The 18,225-nt window shown below is 54.5% G+C and overlaps 1 protein-coding gene across 2 annotated transcripts in view; it reads right to left on the bottom strand.

Moving 5' to 3' along the window:
* The window catches only part of CLCF1 (cardiotrophin like cytokine factor 1), an 88,629-nt gene that overhangs the window by 48,247 nt on the left and 22,157 nt on the right, over positions 1 to 18,225 (bottom strand). The window contains exons 2-3 of one of the 2 annotated variants that reach the window (XM_074954583.1): positions 7,206 to 7,372; positions 972 to 1,869 (exon numbers count right to left, since the gene is read on the bottom strand). In XM_074954583.1, the coding sequence (XP_074810684.1) occupies positions 1,366 to 1,869; positions 7,206 to 7,372 (671 nt within the window). In that variant the 3' untranslated portion in view covers positions 972 to 1,365. Of the gene's footprint in view, positions 1 to 971; positions 1,870 to 7,205; positions 7,373 to 18,225 lie in introns of those variants that run through there. The other variant, XM_074954584.1, reaches the window with a different exon arrangement.

Here is an 18,225-nt window from a genome sequence, read left to right on the forward strand (position 1 = left end):
GGGGTCACAGGCCCTTAACCCTGATCCCACATCTGGACCATGGGCAGGGGGGTGGGCAGCAGGGCCTATGCCAGGTAAAGAGCCCCCACAACTGCCCAAATGCTACGTCTGTGACAATGTAAACTTTAAGGAAATGCTGCATGTGTCATGGTATGAGATGGCAAAGGGATATTGCCCCACCCCTTCCTGGTTTAGCTCCCCTGCCTTCCTGGTCCTCATGGGTGTTTTGTCAGGAGGTGGGGCCAAAAGATGCATCAGCATTGCAATTGGAGAAGCGCTGGAGGTCTGCTTTCAAATCCTACCCCTATTTTGGACCCCAACCTTTCCTCTTCCAAATCCTGCCCCTTCCTGGTTTGGACCCCAACCTTTCCTATTCCAAATCCCGGCCCTTCCTGTTTTGGACCCCAACCTTTCCTGGTTCAACATCTGCCCCTTCCTGTTTTGGACCTCAATTTTTTCTGTTTCATTCCCCCTCCCCCTTCCTGTTTTGGATCCCCAGACTTTCCTGTTTCACACCCCGATCCTTCCTATTTCTTGTCCCTCTTACCCCACGATGCTGCAGTGTCATGGGGTGAGATTGCCCCATTTGCAGGCGTGACCGGAGGGCTGGCGCTGGTGGCATTGCCCATCTCAGCTCCTGCCCCCAGCCATGAGGGAAGTGATGCATGGAGGGGAGAGCTGGAAGCTCTCAAAGAGACATGGAGGCCAGGCTGCAGGCCAGTGTCAGGGGCTCTGAACCTGAGGAAAGGCTGGATGAGTCCAGGTCTCTGTGCATGAGAGGAGGGGTGGGGGATTGCAGCAGGGGAGGGGGACACAGAGGAAGAATTGGATCAAACCAGAGGTACAGAGTATGACGCAGCAAGAGACAAAGCCAGACAAGGCTTAGGACTGCCCATGGTAAATAGACAGTGCTGACTGCTGCCCAGAGCACATGGGGGTGGGGTTTATTGTTGCTCTGGGTGAAAGGGAGGGGGGTTATTGCTGTCCAGATCTGGGGGTGGGGCTTATTGCTGCTCTGGGCTGTACTGGGGGAAGGAGGGTTATTTCCCTGTTTTGGAAAGAAAATAGGTCCCTTGCTGGAGAATAAGGAAAAGGCGGGGGGAGGGAAGGAGAAGGATGGGGACGTGCTGCATGGCATCACAGATGGGAAGGAGGCTGGGAACCATGGAAGGGAGGGAGAGGGGTAAGGGGTGGGAGGCACAGTGGGGCCTGGGTTTGGAGGTTCGGAAGATCTGAGGGGAGGTGAAAGTCAGCAGCCCCTTATCTTGAGGCACAGCATGATGACTGGAGTGGGAGTGGAGTGGGAGGGGACAGATGCCCCGCACCTCAAGGCACAGCGTGGTGATGGGGTGTGGGGGGCAGGGGTCAGAAACCCCTAGCCTCGAGGCGCAGCATGAGGGCGGCGGGCGGCACCTTCTTCTTAAGGCGGTTGAAGTCCTTGGCGGAGCGCCACAGCCAAGTCTGCAGCTCCTTGAGCAGCCAGAAGTCATCCATCTTCTTGAGGAAGTCGTTGTGGGAGCTAGTGGCACCCGGCCCCCGGGCCCAGGTGGGGTCGGTGCTGCCCAGTGGGCTGGGCAGCGGGTAGCCCAGCGAGGACATGACGCTGGCAATGCTCACCACCAGGCCCTGCAGGCTGGTGCAGAAGTGGCCCAGGTTCTTGCGCAGCTCGGCTTTGGCCACCTGCCCATCCATGCCACGCAGGTAGCACAGCAGGTGTGTGTAGGCCCGGTAATTGGCTGCCAGCCGGGCATTGTCATTCAGGCTGCGCCACAACTCAAAGTCCACAGTGGCACTGGGCACCATCTCGGCCCTTGTCATCCGGGGAGGGTTGAAGTCTGGCTCATTGAAGGGGGGGCCAAGGTAATTCAGCTGCAGTGGGTGAGAGAGGGGAGAGAGGTCATTAGATTCACACAGACAGAACCCAATGCGACCCTCGGACACTCCTGCTGGGGTCAGGCCTGACCCAAGGATGGCCAGAGACTCTGAGGGGATCAGCATGGGGACACCCCAGCTGCCACTTGGCCCTCCTAAGTGGCCCCAAGGAGATGTCCAGCAGAGGAGGCACGGGAACAAATCCCTCTTGGGAGAGGATGGGGGTAAAGAGGAGGCACCGGAAGGGGCCAGTGATACTCAAGAGCCCTACAGCTCAGCCCTGTCCATTGCTGGAAGGAGATCCTCAGTCATGGGGCATAGTGCAGCTGGGTGAGGCTGGGAGCGACCAGGGGCATTTGTGGCCCTTAGCCCTGGCCCTGCAGCTTCGGGATGGAGTGCTGCCTGGGGGAGTACATGGTGAGTAGGTCTGAATCGACCTCTCTCCCAAATCCATGGGCTCCCTAAACCCCTCAGGTGGTGGCTTCTAGCCCAGGAGGGCATGGCTTCTTCTCCCGGCATAACTGGCTGCCAAGTGGGTGCCCCGGTGAGGACAGACACGGGGGGCCTGTCCCTGGCCAGGTGCAGGGGACAGGAGGCTGGGGTCTCAGTGGGCTGTGGCTCTGGAGTGAATGCCATGAGGATAACAGGCTTTGGCCCATGCACCAAAGGGCCCAGTGCCAGTCCCTGCATGAAAGAGGATGTGGGGGGGAGGGATAAAAGTCTGTGGGACCGGAGCCCCTCAGCCCCACAGCCAGAGGGTATTGCCAACCAAGGCAGGGGCATGGAGTCGGGGAACCCCTGTGGAGGAGGGGATAATGGAGGCTGGAGTGGGAACACTGGCACCAAAATGCCATGAGGTGGGGGAAGCACTGCTGGGCCTTGGGGGTAGTAAGTCTCGGGGACTGTGGCCCCCGGGGAAGGGCTGCCTCTGCCCCGTCATGAGCTGTGGAATTTCCTGTGCCCCCTGGCATGGGCGAGGACACTTCAGAGCACGGCGGGCGGCTCTCAGGAATTCCTCCAGGGATGATGGAGGGAAGGGGGGGCCCTGTCTCGCAGGTGAGGCCCTAATGACGGGGCTGGGAAGCGGCAGGAGGAACCGGCTGTCGGCCCCAGGGATGAGGTAATTTACGGGCGGCTGAGTGGGGAAGTGGAGGTGAACTAAGGCCATCGGAGTGCTCTGGAGAGGGGGGTCCTTTTCCCCCCCAGACAGTGAAAGGGGGGGCAAGGGGCGTGTTCACCGCCTGGGCCTATGCACAGGATGGAGAACAATGCCGGGCTGGGGAAACTAGTCAGCCCCAGCACCCTCCCTCTCACATGCTGACCCCTCTCATCGCATGCAGATACACGCTGACCCCCCTCGCCCTACGCAGACATATGCTGACCCTCTTCGCCCCACACGCTGACCCCCCAACCCCACACAGACACATGCTGACCTCCACATACTCATTCTCACATGTACATTTCACATGAGTGCACATTCTCACTCTCAGGTACTTTCACACTCCATACACACATGCAGTGACACACACTCCAACATGCATGCCCCCTGTCTCACACACATACATCCCACACATACCCATCCTGCATACCTGCGTATTCTCACCCCCACATCTGCACAGTGACACACACGCATGCCCCCACTCACCCCCATACACACAGCACACCCCACACACTGACACACCACACACACACACTAACACATACCGACATGCACAACCACACACACATGCACACCCCACACACATACTGTCACACATGCAGCCCCAGACACGGGCACACCCCCCCACACACAGTGACGCACATGCCCATTTTCACCCTCAACACATGTGCTCACTCTCTCACACATGCTTGCTAACATGCCTCCACACATGCAAATTCCCATACCTATCCTCCAAACTGCTACCCCCCTGCCTCCCCACACCCAGGGATTCCCCGTCCCCCAGGATGGCATGGGGAGCAGCCCCCGCAGCAGCAGGGGAGCCCTAGCAGGCATTCAAGGAGAATCAGGGAGTGGAAGGGAGGTGTGTCACCGCTGCGGGTGGGGCGGCATGGGCAGCTGAACAATCTGACAAGCTCAGGAGATGAATTAATTTCCTCAGTGTTGCCCGAAGGCAAATGGAGACATCTCTCCCCATCCGTTGCGCAAGCCTAAGCGGAAGCTGGTGGGGGTGCAGAGACAAGGTGAGCACCCTAGGATGGGGGAGGGAACGGGAGCAAAGGGGGAAGAGGGGGAGACATACACAGAGGTGTGTTGGGGGGGCAGACACAGAGTGAGCTGGAGTGAAAGCAGAGAGACTGAAGAGCACTAACATGCACTGACATGTGAACATGGGAGCATGCCTCACACATGTGACCAGAAGGAGAGAGCTGAAACAGACACACAAGCCGGGTTTTCCCCTGCTGAGTGCCCTCCAACCCTACCCCATGACCCTAGAAGAAAGGGGAGCTCTAGCAAAGGCCAAGGACACCTCCAGGGTGCAGACAGCTGACAAGGGATGTCATGGGATAAGGTCCTACACTGGGGCTGCTGAGTTGGATTAACCACTGGAGAACTCAGACAGCCCTAGACTTTAAGGCCAGAAGGGGCCACTGAGATCATCTAGTCGGATTTCCTGCATAACCCAGGTCAGAGGGCCATCCTTGGGGTTTCCTGTCTCCAGCCCAGAACTGCTGCACTAGAGCAGATCCTTTAGAAAGAGCCCCACTGTGACAAGAAAGAATCCAGGGAGAGGAACCTGCTCGCTATGCCTTGTGGGAAACTGCCCCAAAGGATGGCACATTGCTTAGAGTCTGGCGACCTACTGAACAATTGTATCAAGTGTCCAAAAATGGCCTTTCATCTCAGATATGGATATTTTCACCCTCTAATGTTCATTTTTTCAAAATTTTCCATTTTTCATCGACCCCGCCCCCACCCATGAACATTTGAGGTTGGGTTTTTAAAGGTTTTCCGCTCTCACCTGCATTTTCTGTGTCAAAATGGAAACACAATGAAAGGAGGAGGGGGAATCGAACATTTTCGATAAAAATGTGTGAAGAATTTGGAATAAAAAATGAAAGTGCTGCCGAGTGACACTTACTGTGAACTTGCCAGTAGTATTCACAGAGCCTCTGAAAGGGCTGCGCCTCGTTCCCAGCCTGAGCGTTGCTGACTTCTGCCTTTGCTAGTTTAAGGAGCCCTCCCCCATCAGTATCATCTTCCCATCTAGGTACTTACTGACGAGGGTCAATCACCCCTTAACCTTCTCTTCCACAACCCCAGTAGATAAATACCATCCCGCAGACTTTCCCAGAGTTCGCCTCATTCTTGTCGCTCTTTCCTGAACCCCGTCCAGTTTTTCTGATATGGTCACCAGAACCAGACACGCTGTTCCTGTAATGGCCTCACTAATGCCATACACAGAGGTAACACCACTTCCCTGCTCCCACTGGACATTCCCCTGCTTGTGCAGCCAAGGATCATGTGAGCTATAGCATTGCACTGGGAACTCATGTTTGTTTGGTTATCTACCATGACCCCCTAGTCCTTTTCATTCAAAGACACAGTCCCTCCTCCAGTATGCATGACCGACATCTAGGAACAAAGAATGTATGTTCTTGCATTTGGCTCTGTTAAAACACACCTTGTTCACACGGGCCCAGTTTACCAAGCAATCCAAATCAATCTGTCTAACTAACCTGTCACCATCAGAATTTACCACTGCCGATTTTGGTGTTATGTGCTAACTTTATCACCAGTGATTTTGTATATTCTTCCAGATCAATGATAAAAATATCGAATGGCTTTGGGCCAAGAGGAGATCCCTGCAGGGCCCCAACAGAAACACCCCTATTGGATGAGGATTACCCAGTTATAATTAATTTTTCAGCTCTATCAGTTAGCCAGTTTCTAATCCATTTAATATGGGCTAGGCTGATTCTGCACAGTACTGTTTAATCAGATTATCCTGCGGGAATAAGCCAAATGCCTTACAGATACCAATGTATGTTACGGCAGCACAGTTATCTTCATCTATCAAATCTGTGATTGCAACAAAAAACAGGATATCAGGTTTGTCTGACAAGCTCTATTTTCCAAAACATGGCTCCCTGGCATTCATCATGGTACCATCCTTTAATTCTTTGTTGTATCCCATTTAAGCCTTTCCATGATTTTGCCCGGGATCGGTGTCAGGGTAACTGGCCTATAGTTACCCAGGGTTTCTTATAACCCATTGGCACAAAACTCTAGAGAGGGAAGGGAAATCTACAGGTCAGGGTGGACAATATCCATGGGAAGTTTTGCCATTGGACATTGCCAGGGAGATGAGGCTAGAAGGGCCCATTAGTCTGATCCAGTGTGGTAGGAACACAAGGCTTGATGGGCCCAAGGGTCTGATTTGGCCTAGCATGGAGGAAGAAGATACAGATTGGATGGGCTTGTGGGTCTGGTCTGCCAGAGCGGGGTGGAGAGGGATACCAGGCTGGATAGGCCCATGGGTCTGATGCGGGCGGTGTCCCCCGTTGCCATGGTTGGGTGCCTGTTCTGTGCATGGTGGAGCGTGGCCCAGCCGGGGCGTCTCCCAGGCGAGTTCTGACACACGGGCCTCACCTCACCCCATGGAGAGACAGCACAACAGAGTGTAAACAGTGGGAGACTCCCCCGGTGCCCCAGGACAGGGAGGGGGCATGATGCAGGGCATCCTGCCAGGGCTAGAGCCACACAGCGGGGAGGGTGTGAGCTCGGAGAGATGCATGACAGAGCAGGGCAGGTGGGTGCAGACAGGGAGAGTGGGAGCCCCAGCTCCCCAGAAGGGGATGTCGGCGGGGGTCTGTGTGTGTGGAGAACTGGGCCAAGAATAGAGAGGGGGCTGGGGATGGGAGACAGAGACCCCCAATCAGGGAGAGGCAGAGGATTTGCAGCTCCTTCCTCCACTCCAAGAGCTGTCTTCCGACTCAGCCCCCAGACCACATCAGTATGATGCAGAGCCGGATCCTATAACAGAACATGCCTCAGCCATTTGTCATCCCTGCTCCCTCGTGTGCTGCAGGGTGGGGGGGGGGGATTGAGTTACAAACCCCCCAGCTCCCCTGGGGTGGGAGAATCACTTTTGGGAGCCTGTCATTTACCAAGACCCCCCAAGGAGGACAGAAAGGAATCAACCCTCCCTCACCCCTCCGGGGAGACATCTAAGTTGGGGGTGGGAGGAGGAGAGAGAGTGCACAGGAGGCATGGGAGTGAGAAAGGGGCAGGAGAGATGAGCGGGAGAGCAGAGGACAGGCAGGGATGGGTGAGGAAAGGGGAGATGGGGTCACAGGGCTGTGCCCTGCTCCATAGCCCTCCCTGTACTCACATAGGTGCCGGCGAGTGTGCGCAGCTGGTGTTCCAGATACCTGGTGAGGTCGTATGTCTTCTGGATGGACTGGCCAGCGCCCACCTCGTCTGTGCTGTTCAGGGCGGGGACCGCGGGCAGGTTCCAGAGTGCGGCGCACAGGAAGGCAAAGATCCCCCAAGAATCTCCTGCAGGGAACACAATGACCAGCTCAGGGGTCTCTTTGACACAGGCAAGGGCAGAGCCTACTTCTGTTGAGCCCCGCCCGCCCCAGCAGGGGGCGCTGAGACATTGGGGAAGAGGAGGAGCCTGTGACTGCCCAGACCTGCCCTCGCAGCAGGGGGCACTGTGACACCAGAGAGAGGGTGGTTCTTCCTCTGCCCAGCTCCATCCTTCCCAGCAGGGGGTGCTGTGACATTGAGGAGAAGGAGGAACCTATGGCTGCCTACTCCCACCCTCTCCAGCAGGAGGTGCTGTGACATCAATGTGTCTCTGGAGCTGTCACCCCATTGTTCTGCCCCAGGGCTGTGTTCAGGTTGGGTCTGAACGTGCTCTGGCTGGCGGTAGAGGAGAGGCAGATGGGGTGCACTCTCTGGGGCCATCCAGGCCAGTTCCCCAGCCCAGCACCCCGGGGAGGCAGGATGTATGTCTCTCACACCTTGTCTCATGTTCTCCTCCCCGCCACCCTGAATGGCCTCCAGCCCCAGCTGCTCAGCCAGGTATTTTTATGGGTGTCTCACACACCTGTTTCAAATGAGCCATAAAGCCTGTACAGCACTCAGGGAAGAGCTGGGAGCAAGAGGCAGATGCTGTGGGTGTCAGGGAGTCAAGGCCCAGCTGGTCTAAAAGGCCTTTTCAGGTGTGCCTGGCTGTCACCAATCCCCGCCACCTGCCCAGTCCAGGGTTGAGTATCTCTGCTGGGTCCCAAGCCCCAAGGGAAAGGGGGGGAACAGAGGGTTCAGAGCTGGAGGTAAAAGCCTCTCTTACTGCTTCAGAATGTGTGATTTGGTTTGATGCTCAGCTAAACGTGGGCTCAGGGCCCACTGGAGGCATGGGGTGGTGGGTGCTGCAGGGCCCATCGGGAGCTCAGCAGCTGTCAGGGATTCAGGGTGGTTAGAGCTCTTGGGGCTCTAAGGCATAGGGAGCTGTCAAGGTTTGTAGGCTTAGAGGTTCGAGAGCATGGTGATTTCAGTCTCCAGAACCATGCAGCGTTCCAGTGTCTCACTGCAGCTCCGCTGGGCTTGGCAGGAAGGAGCTGTAAAGGGAGACATGCCTGCGTAGGCTGCTGGCTCTTGGCCATGGAGGGGACATGCCCATTACTCGTGCTGGTGCGTGAATCCTGCTCAGGAAGGTGATTCTCACCTGCGATGAATCACCCATGAGACACAAAGCCCAGGCCCTGGCCACTTGCACGCTTCATTAAAGAGCATCCTGCAGCACTTTGCCTTACTCAGGTGTTCACACCGTGGCCTGGACCAATCCCAACCTGGGCAATTCCATTCTGCCTCCCTACACCTCTTGCAGTTCTTCTGGAGATGGCCTCTCCTAGACAGCATTACAGTTGATAAACAGCGGATAAACAGCTCCAAGCGCCACTCTAGAGGAGGCTGCATCTCAGCACTGCATGAGTAATCCCTGTTTATACAGCTGCTGGGCCCCAACCCAGAGGTGGCTACATCTTGGCACCAGACAAGGGATCCCTGTATAAACAGCTGCTGCATCCTCCCAGAGGCAGCTGCATCTCAGTTATTTTAACTAAGCCAGGACCAGCCACACTCCATGGACAATATGGCTACTCTCAACATCACAGCATCAGTGGGTATAGCACTTGGATCCTCCTACTGATGAAGCCCAAGTGTGGGCCACTGAGCTAATGGAGAATCCCCATTTGCTATGAGAAGTACAGTGCCTATGACACACAGCTAAACAGTTCCACTTCAGCCCAGCAGATGGCAACAGTCTCATACACCCCCGGCTCATGACAGAGCTGACATGCAATTTGCCCCTGTACTTTTAAACAGGGAGTGATGGGAATAGAGTCAAATGAATCGGAAATGACATCAGACAGTGACTTCATAGCATGAGATCTCTCCTTGCCCCAATGCCCCTGCAAAGCAATCAATAGGCTAGCAGCTTGCTAATGAGTTATGGTAAGCTCCATACTGACTGGCTGAGGCCTCTCTGATGTCACAGCCTCCCCACACATTAACAACAGAAACATGCTGGACATGTTGTAAAACAGTGACTGGAATGTAACTAATTGGAGGGAGTGAAGGGGGAGGGCAGGGAGGGCTGGGGGTGGCAGGCAGCAAGCAGGCCCCTTCCGTCCTGCCCCGCTGCCTCACCTCCCTTTCATCCCCTCTGCACCCTGCCAGCAGCTTGGGGGCTGGAATGCACTCCTGCCAACTCTTAATTGAAAAAGTGTGTCATGCTTGCAGAGCTATTTTCCAGAGCTGGGGTTGGCAGAGCCCACAGATTTCTAACCCAGTGTGGGGAGGGGCTAGACAGCAAGGGCCAGGCCAAGAGCCAGGTCAAGGAGTCACCTGCCAGAGGGTTCTGTTTCCACAGCCTCCCTTCTTCTCTGGCCCACCTCTCCCCTCACCCTCTGCTCCCTGAACCATTCCTCTCCCGCCTCCTTCCCTGGTTTCCTCTCCCGCTTGGCCCCTCCCCTGTTCCCCATCACCCTCCTCCCCCCATCCTTCCCCCCCCCCCGCCCCCTGCAGTGAACCTTCTGGCAGCCCCTCCCTGCTTGTTTGGCAGGGCAGAGCGAGTGCTGGAACATGGGCCCAGAGTGGAGTTGGCCCCAATTCAGGGGAGGAAACAGGCAGCCCATTAAAGCGAGGTGTCACATGTTCCTTCACCTGGGTCACTTGGCCTGTGCAGTCGCTGCGCTTTCCCTTTAAGAGCCCAGTCTGCTTAGCTGCCTGGGAGGCACAGACCCAAATGCTGCAACTAGCACCTTCCCTAGTGTTGTGCATGTGTGTAGGGGTGGGGAGCACATGCGCTCCTACCTTGGTGCTGACCAGCCAGGGAACCACCAGGAGAGGCCAAAGGGCCCAGCTAGCCTGACGTTGCCCCACCCCTGATACACTGTGAGAGACCAATGGGCACATCTACTCTGCTGTCCCTCAACCCGCTGCTGCACCAGATCACACCAGGGCTTGTCTAGCTCCCATCCCTCACTGTGCCATGCTGGATCAGAGCAATAAATCCCCTAGATCAGTACCCCATACCCATTCCCTCTTACATTGAATCAGACAATGGGCTTGTAGCTCAGTATCCCCTTTCCTACCAAGCCCAGATCAGACCAACCAGCCCACCCAGCATGATATTCCTCTCTCCCTCCAGCCCAGCTACTACCTGTCAGACCAAAGGGCCCATCTAAGCTGGTATCTCTCCCCACAGACACCAGGTTGGATCAGACCAATGGGCCCCTCTAGCCCAGTACCATTTCCCATCCTGCTGTGCTGGATCAGACCAATGGTCCCCAGACTGATATTCTGCCTTCATCTGTTTCATACGGATGTTGCAAACCACCCAATGCACCTTACTGCACCATCCTGTGCCATGGTGCCTAATTCTTTCCTGTTCCCCAGCTGGGGATCAGCTCAGGCCCAGAAGCCTGAGAGTGCAGAGCTCACCTAGCTCCCCTCCCTGCAATCTCTCCCTATTCCCATGAGCCTATACCCCCTCTTGTGGGAGTGCAGTGAGCTCTCTGCCTCAGGACCAACCTGCAGCAGCGAGTCCCACAGGAGGAGGCTCAATTAGGAACACTTGACTGAGTGCCCCTTGATCATGGGTGAGAGCTCCATCCCAGCCCCTCGCTCACATCTCCACACACAAGCCTGAGTCTCTCTCCTCTCCTGGCACATCCTCATGCTGGGGAGCAGGCCCTGTCTCTTCCTCATTCTGGTCTCTCCCTCCCAATCGCAGCCAGACACTTTTGTGCCTCCCCACAGACCCCATTGCTGATGGGGAATCATGGTGCCTGGCTCTTTTCCCAGCTGACTCAGGGCCTGTCAGTGCCTACAGGTAACTTCTTTGCAGCATGGAGTTCTGGCTGCCAGAGTGCCTCCCCTGCACCTGCCCTGCAGCAGTTGAATTCGAGGGAAGGTCTGGAGGGAATATGCCTCAGATTGTCCCCATGTCCTAATTAAAATAATCACTGGCTGGTGTTAACACATGTTCCCCAAACCTCGGAAGACTGGGTGCCCCCTTCAGGCAAATGCAACTAATAGCATCCGCCTTGTGGTTAAAGGCCTACCCGTATAATCTTACACCTGAAAAATATGCTCCCCCCAACTTTCTGATGTGCTCTGACCAGCAGTGAAAGAGTTAACAATGTTGACACTTAAAGTGGCATTTTGGGCATGTGAGTGAGTGCCCAGTGAAACCAGTAGGGCGGTTCATACCTCAGAACCTTTGTCTCGGGCTCTCTGCAAACTCAGGCTGCATCAATTAGACTTGGTTCATATTTACAAGGTTTTCTTCCCAGCCAGAACAGTGGAGTCTTACTCTTTTAAAATGAAAGCTGCCCCCCCCCCCAGGAACAATTGGGATGCCTGTTTATCTGCCCATAGCCCCCTGTTATCCCAGTCCTTGGCTTTCTCCCTGCCCCCAGATCTGCTGATGCCCCTCAAGCTGGACCTGCAGCCCCCTGTTATTGCAGTCCTGGGCTTCCTCCACAGTTGTGCCAGTGCCCATCAATCCAGACCTACAGCCCCTCTGTTATCCCAGTCCTAGGCTCCCCTCTCCACAGCTCAGCTGATGCTCCTTGATTCCAAACTAGTTTTTCAAACCCCACACTCAATACGTTGGGAAACACTGTGTTAAGACCTGGCCAAACCTCAGCATTTACTGCACCCTCCTCCTCCTTTCTATGTTGCTTCTATCTGTAATACTATAATGATAGCAGCACTGAGAGGCACCAACCAAGATCAGGCCCCCATTGTGCTGGGTGCTGCGCAGACACATAGCGAGTGACAGTCGCTACCCCGAAGAACTGAGTCTTAAAAGACCACATACACAAAAGAAGGACCATTGTCTTCACTTTACTGGTAACTGAGAGGTGAAGAGCCTTGTCCATGCTCCCACAGGAAGTCTGGTAGAGTGAGGAATTGAACCCACCACCTCTCATGGGTTTCAGCCTATGGGTGCAATCACAAGCCCAGCCTTCCTCCTTAAATCACAGAACCAAATCCAACTCTCTCAGGCAGTCTACTCTTCACAGCCAGTGGTAAACCCTCCCTTCCTATTCCCTGATCCTCTTAGCAACTTTTGAATGGAGGGAACAGCTTTTCATACCACGCACACTTAGCCTGTGGCACTCCCTGCTGTGAGGTGTTACTGGAACTAAGAGCTCAGCAGGATTCATAAAAAAGTCGTGCATTTCTAGGGAGAATGAGAACACCCAATTAGAACAGCAAAGATTCAAAATAGCCAAGAACTTTAGGAGGGACCAAACCCCTCCTGCCGCAGGGCGAAGCCCACCCCCAGCTGATGGGAGCTAGAGACTACACTGGTGGGCATGTTATCCCCTAACTCCCCACCCCGGGGTTTCCTGAAGCTCTCTTAGAAGCAGGTGATATGGAGCACTGTCAAAGATGGAATACCAGGCTAGATGTGCCCCTGCTCTGATAACTGCTCTGTCTTTACACATCTCAGAGGCACCCCAGGATTCCACACAACATCCACAGAGGGAGCTTTATTGTTAAGCCTTTCCAAGGACTCAGTGAGGCTAGAAAGAGCTCCATTATCCTGCCCACTCCCAACAGCCAGGCTGCTGTGTCCCACTCCTACTCCTAAGCAGGGGTCTCTTCTCTTTCCCATGGTAGTGCTAACAGGATTCCCGGCTCTGTCAATCCTGGAGTCTGGGGTGATGCACACCTTCCTTACTGACATTGTTTTGTGAGTGGTGCAGCCTTGTCACTCTTGATGAGGTCATCAGCTCCTAGGGATTTATTGCCCTCAACAACTCCAGCTGTTCTACTGCCTGCTGTCTCCGGAGCAGGGCCCCTCCCTTACTCCCCGGACTCCACATTTAACAACACTTTGCCTTTCAACAGCACCCTCCAGACTGCAAGAGCCGCAGGGGCAGGGATGGAGGATGTGAGAGGCCTCTTTAGAAAGGAGTGTAGCTTTAGAAATCCCATGAGTCAGCCAGTCAGGATCATTTATGCCCCCCTCTTACAAACAGGGGAACATAGGCACACAAAGGGGAAGGGACTTGCCCCAGGTCACACAATGGCACAGCTTGAAGAGAATCCAGGAGTCCTGCTGCCTAGTTTGGTGCCCTACCCTTTCTCTCCTTCTGCCTAGGTAGTAACATGCTAAGGTAGGTAGATTGCCTTCAACTGCCCTCTATCCTGAGTGGGACCTCATGGTCTTGACTCTGCCTTTATGTCTCTTTACCTTCCTGTTTTAGAAGACTGGGGACCCACATTGAACACTGAGGGTCCATCTACACTGCATTTAAAAACGCAGGGCAGCAAGTCTTAGAGCACAGGTCTACAGACTTGGGCTTGCACTACAGCGCTAAAAAGTGCTGTGTAGACATTGTGGCTCGGGCTGGAGCTTGGGTTCTGAAGCACAGGGAGAGGGGTGGGCCTCAGCACCTGAGCTCTGTAAGGAAGGCCTGTCAGCTTTGTTAGGAGAAGACCATAAAGGTGGGGGCTCCCCATGGGGGGAAAATGCATTTACCATGCCCTTAAGGAACATGGAGATTGTTCGGGGAGAGAAGATGGTTTGTTTTTAACAGAAAAATGATGAGTAGATACTGTGCCATAGGGAGGTGACGTCCTGGGAATTAGGGGGTAGAAGATGCTCTAGGACTGCAAGGACCCCAGTTCGTGATGGAGTGAGCCCTTTACCTGCAGCCAGATGGCAATAGTTTTCATTTGAGGACGGAGCCCTTTCCTGGATTGTAAGAGAATGGCTTGAGCCCTCCGAGAGTCGAAACAGTCCACACTGGTCAACAGGTCATCTACCCTTCACATTGCTAGGGGAGTGTCTGTGGGTTGGGATGCAGACTCCTCCCTTGCAGTTGACTCAGGAGACCTGAGGACAGAGGCAAGCAGATAAGGTTACTTCTTGGTCATCTCCAGTGCTGATGAGGCCAGAAAAAGGCTCTTAATATAACATTGACTCTGTCCAATCTGCTCTCCCTTATGACTCTGGGGATCAGAGGAGGAGGAGCCAAGATGTGGAGAAGATGGAGGCTCCAGGCCAGCAGAAACTGTGTGAGAGAGATTTTGTTCCTGTGTGCTCTTGAGCAGTACACTTGGCATTTGGTGTATTTCTGGAATGTGAAGCGGTCTATTACCAGGTGATCCCATCCGTGAAATAATGCTCTGGCCACTGCTGGTTTCAAGGACTGCTCGCATTGATCCCGAGAGCTCCTGCTGAGCAGGTCCTCCTCCATGTTCCCCTTGCCAGAGAGGAGAAGAGCCACATACCAATCCCTGAGGGGTAATGGTAGGATGATGTCCCTTGCTGTGAAAATCCTGAACTTGAATGTCCTTATGTACCTCTTGAGGTTTCTGAGGTCTAGGTTGGGTCTCAGATCATTGCTCTCCTTGGAGATCAGAATATCCCTTGACGATCTGCGGGACGTCTATGGCTCACTTCCTGAGAAGGGAATCCAGCTCTTCCAACAGGACTCTCTGGTGAGACAGGTGCCTGAAGAGGGAGGGAAGAGGGGGAGGTGGCCTGGTGCAGAACTGGGTGGAATATCAGTTGTAGATGATGTCTAGTACCCAGAGAGTGGAAGTAATCATGCACCAGGCACGGTGGAAGGAGGAGAAACAAAGTCAGAAGAGAGGGAATGAGGAGGGACAAAGGACTGGAGATGTGATGTATGCAGCTCTTGACTGCACCATCAGAGCTGCTGCTTAGGGGCTGATTCTGGGGGCTGAGGATGCATGGTGAGGAATCCTGCTCCAGTGCTGCTGAGGCTGTTGGCCAGAGCACGTTTTGGAGGCAGGTGATACCACCTGTGGGACCATGTCCCTTGGTGTTGTGAGGGAGCCTGTCTTTGGAAGAGACCAGGACCTCGTCAGTTCTGTCACTCAAGAGGTCCATGCCTTCAAAGGCAGATCTTTGATTTTCCCTGGGGATGCAGGTGTTAGGCCACTGTACCTCAGCAAGGACTACCTCCTGAGAACCATTCCTGTGGTTGTTCTTGCTTTGGTGTCTGAGATATCATGACCTCTCCAAGTGACAAAGGAGCAACTATGTGACCCTTGGGGTGAGTTTGCTGTTAGTTTGTGTCAGGTGATAGGACGGGGTCGAGAACAAGGGTAATGATGCCCAGTGCAGAGTAGGTGTTGAGGCTGGCGCCTTCTGCATTAGTGCCAAGGCTACTGAGGCCTTAGTAGGCAGTGCCAATTTTGTCACTTTAGAGTGAACTGCCCCCAGTGACACTGAGTGAGGGATCCGCATCACACAGCGGGCTGAGGAGATTCCCATCTTGAGCCTATGATTCAAGGCAGTGCTGAAGCTGAAGTGGCAGTGTGTGTATTGGGTTACCGTGTCAGAAGAGTGCAGCACAGAGGCTGGTCTCAATACTCCAAGGGGTCCATCAAAGGTATCAGGCTGCAGGCACTGAAAAGCCAGAGGAGCCTCCAATATCTCTGCTGTCTGTCATGGGGAGTGAAGGCATGACAGACTGTATATGAAGTTACCCAGTGGGTTTCACCATGGCATAGGAGGCACGAGATGTGGGTGTTTGTCTCCGATATAATTGCTGGACAAGAGGCACGTCTCTTGAAGTTGTTGTGGGGCCCGACATAGCCCCAGTGAGGGACAAGGGAAGGGCTATCACCACTGGAATCACCTATACTACACTAAAAGCTAGCTGTTTACGAGGAAAGATCAAGCTAGGGTTAGAGAGCCTCTAGCCCAAATTCCTTTAGCTCATTGCCTCAGTCCTTCGCTGCCACCACAGAGAAGGGTACATGCCTTTACATAGAGTAGATGACATCACTCTCACACAAGATATCGCATGCACCCTCCTGTAGACACGGCTTTTCTGGGCGGTTCCAAAGCTGGACATCAAGGGCACTCGGCCCCACAAATGGGAAACACAGAGGCCCTCAAAGAACCTGCCCAAGGAGAAATTTAGGTTTGATTATGTCTAGATTTATAAAGGAAGTGGAGCAGAGTTAGCTGGAAGTAGCTCACTAGTCCTGACCTAACCATGACCCTTTTCCCCGATCTAGACAAATCCTTAGTGGTTTGCAGGTGGGCTTAGGCCCCTTAAACACACTCACCCCGCCTAACACAGCAGCAGAAGCTCTTATGACCCCAGAGATATCTGATCCTTTGGTCTGAGCTCTCGGCCTCGCTGACATCCAGTTCCATAGGCTAACTGCATTGTTTAATAGAGTCATCACTCTGTAGTGATGCAAGGGTAGGAAATGGCCTCTGGAAATGACCCCTCAGGCCCCACTGCCCTCCCCTGGATCTCCTGATCCCTAAGGATGTGGGTTGGGCCTTGCTGTGTTCTCGTACCTGCCCACTGGCTGCTGCTGTGGTTGCTCGTGGTTCTCCTTCCGGGCAGTGACTCTAGCAGTGGAGCCCTCAGCAGCCACCGTGCTGCTTCCAAGGATTCGTTTCCTCCTGCTCCCCTTCGGGCTGCTTCTTGCAAACATCGGCAGTTTGTTCTGTTCCCCTCCTGGCCACTTGCTTTCACTGGGCCATTGCAGGCAGCACTATTCCTGCCAGCACATCAGACTCAATTACACAGCAGTGCAGTCGCTGTGAACCAGCGACTCCCTGACCTGACCCAGCTAGGTTACTCAGAACTCAGTCCAGAGCAGCCTCTCCTCCCAGCTGCTCCAGAATGAGAGACACAGAAACAGTCCTTTATATGGTCTTGAGAAAGCATTTCTCCAAGGCCAGTTCCGACGGGACACCTGGGTGGGTTATATTTGGGTACTCCGAGTCACCTACTATTAACGCTACGGCAGACTTTCTTACCTTCTTAATCTCAACATCCCTGCATTCCTCGTCTGTGGTGAGGAAGGCTCCAGGTTCTTTCATTAGCACCTTGCAAGGCTCTGCAGACGTGTCAGTCCTAGCACACCACCCCCGACTACCCCAGCCCTGGGTTCCCCCCACCCCTAGCTCTGCCAGTGCATCTCAACCCTGACATGCAGCCCCCTGCTGTCCTAGTCCTGGGCTCCCCACTCCCAGCTCTGCTGGCTCTCCTCAACCCTGACACAGCCCTCTCTTTTCCTATAAACAATTTTAACTTTCATTAAAAGACAAAAGGCCCTGTGCAGGATGTTCTTGGGGTCAAGGTGGTGGAAAACAGCCTTGTTTATGGAGCTGCCGTCTTAGGCCATAGTCAGACAAAAGAAACAAGATCTGAGCAGAGGGAGGCACCAACCTCTGCTCCCTGTGACCAGCCAGTGTAGGTGGTGGCCTCAAGTCCTGTTCTAAAGTAGGGGGATGGGGCTGAGAGCTGTACAGAGGGGAATCTCTGGGGGGGATGCACACTGGGGCTGGGGGATTCCCACACTATAGGGCGTCACTGGTGGGTAAGGAGGGTGACACTGGCCAGCTCCAGAAAGGGGAGGCCCTGGGGAATACTGGCTGGAGATTCAGAGGCAGAGCCCCCTTTGGCACCTGCTCTCTGCATGTCAGTTCAGGGTAGGGCTGGGTGTGCAGGATGTGGATGGTAGAGGTCGTGATGGACAGGGGAGATCAGTGCCAGGCTGGGCCCATGGATGGACTGATCCCGACAGGTATTTACAGAGATACAGAGAGAGCAGCCCAGCTCGAGGTGATTAGGGAGCCACAGACTAAACAGACCTCACTAATGTGACGGGGGGGTCGGGGGGAGAATCTACTGTAATGCCCTTGAACCTGATCCTATAGTGTGCAGGGAGGGAGGGTCTCTCTGGGGCATAGTGGGGAGGCTCATGGGGGGAGCAGTGTGGGGGAAGGGGATCTCTCTGCGTCCCACAGGGGGAATAATGTATGGGGAGGTGGGGGGCTCTGGGGCAGGGTGGGGGTTCCCATGAGGGGGGCAGTGTGT

The sequence above is a fragment of the Natator depressus genome, chromosome 6, assembly GCF_965152275.1.
Source record: "Natator depressus isolate rNatDep1 chromosome 6, rNatDep2.hap1, whole genome shotgun sequence".
Classification (NCBI taxonomy): Eukaryota; Metazoa; Chordata; order Testudines; family Cheloniidae; genus Natator; species Natator depressus.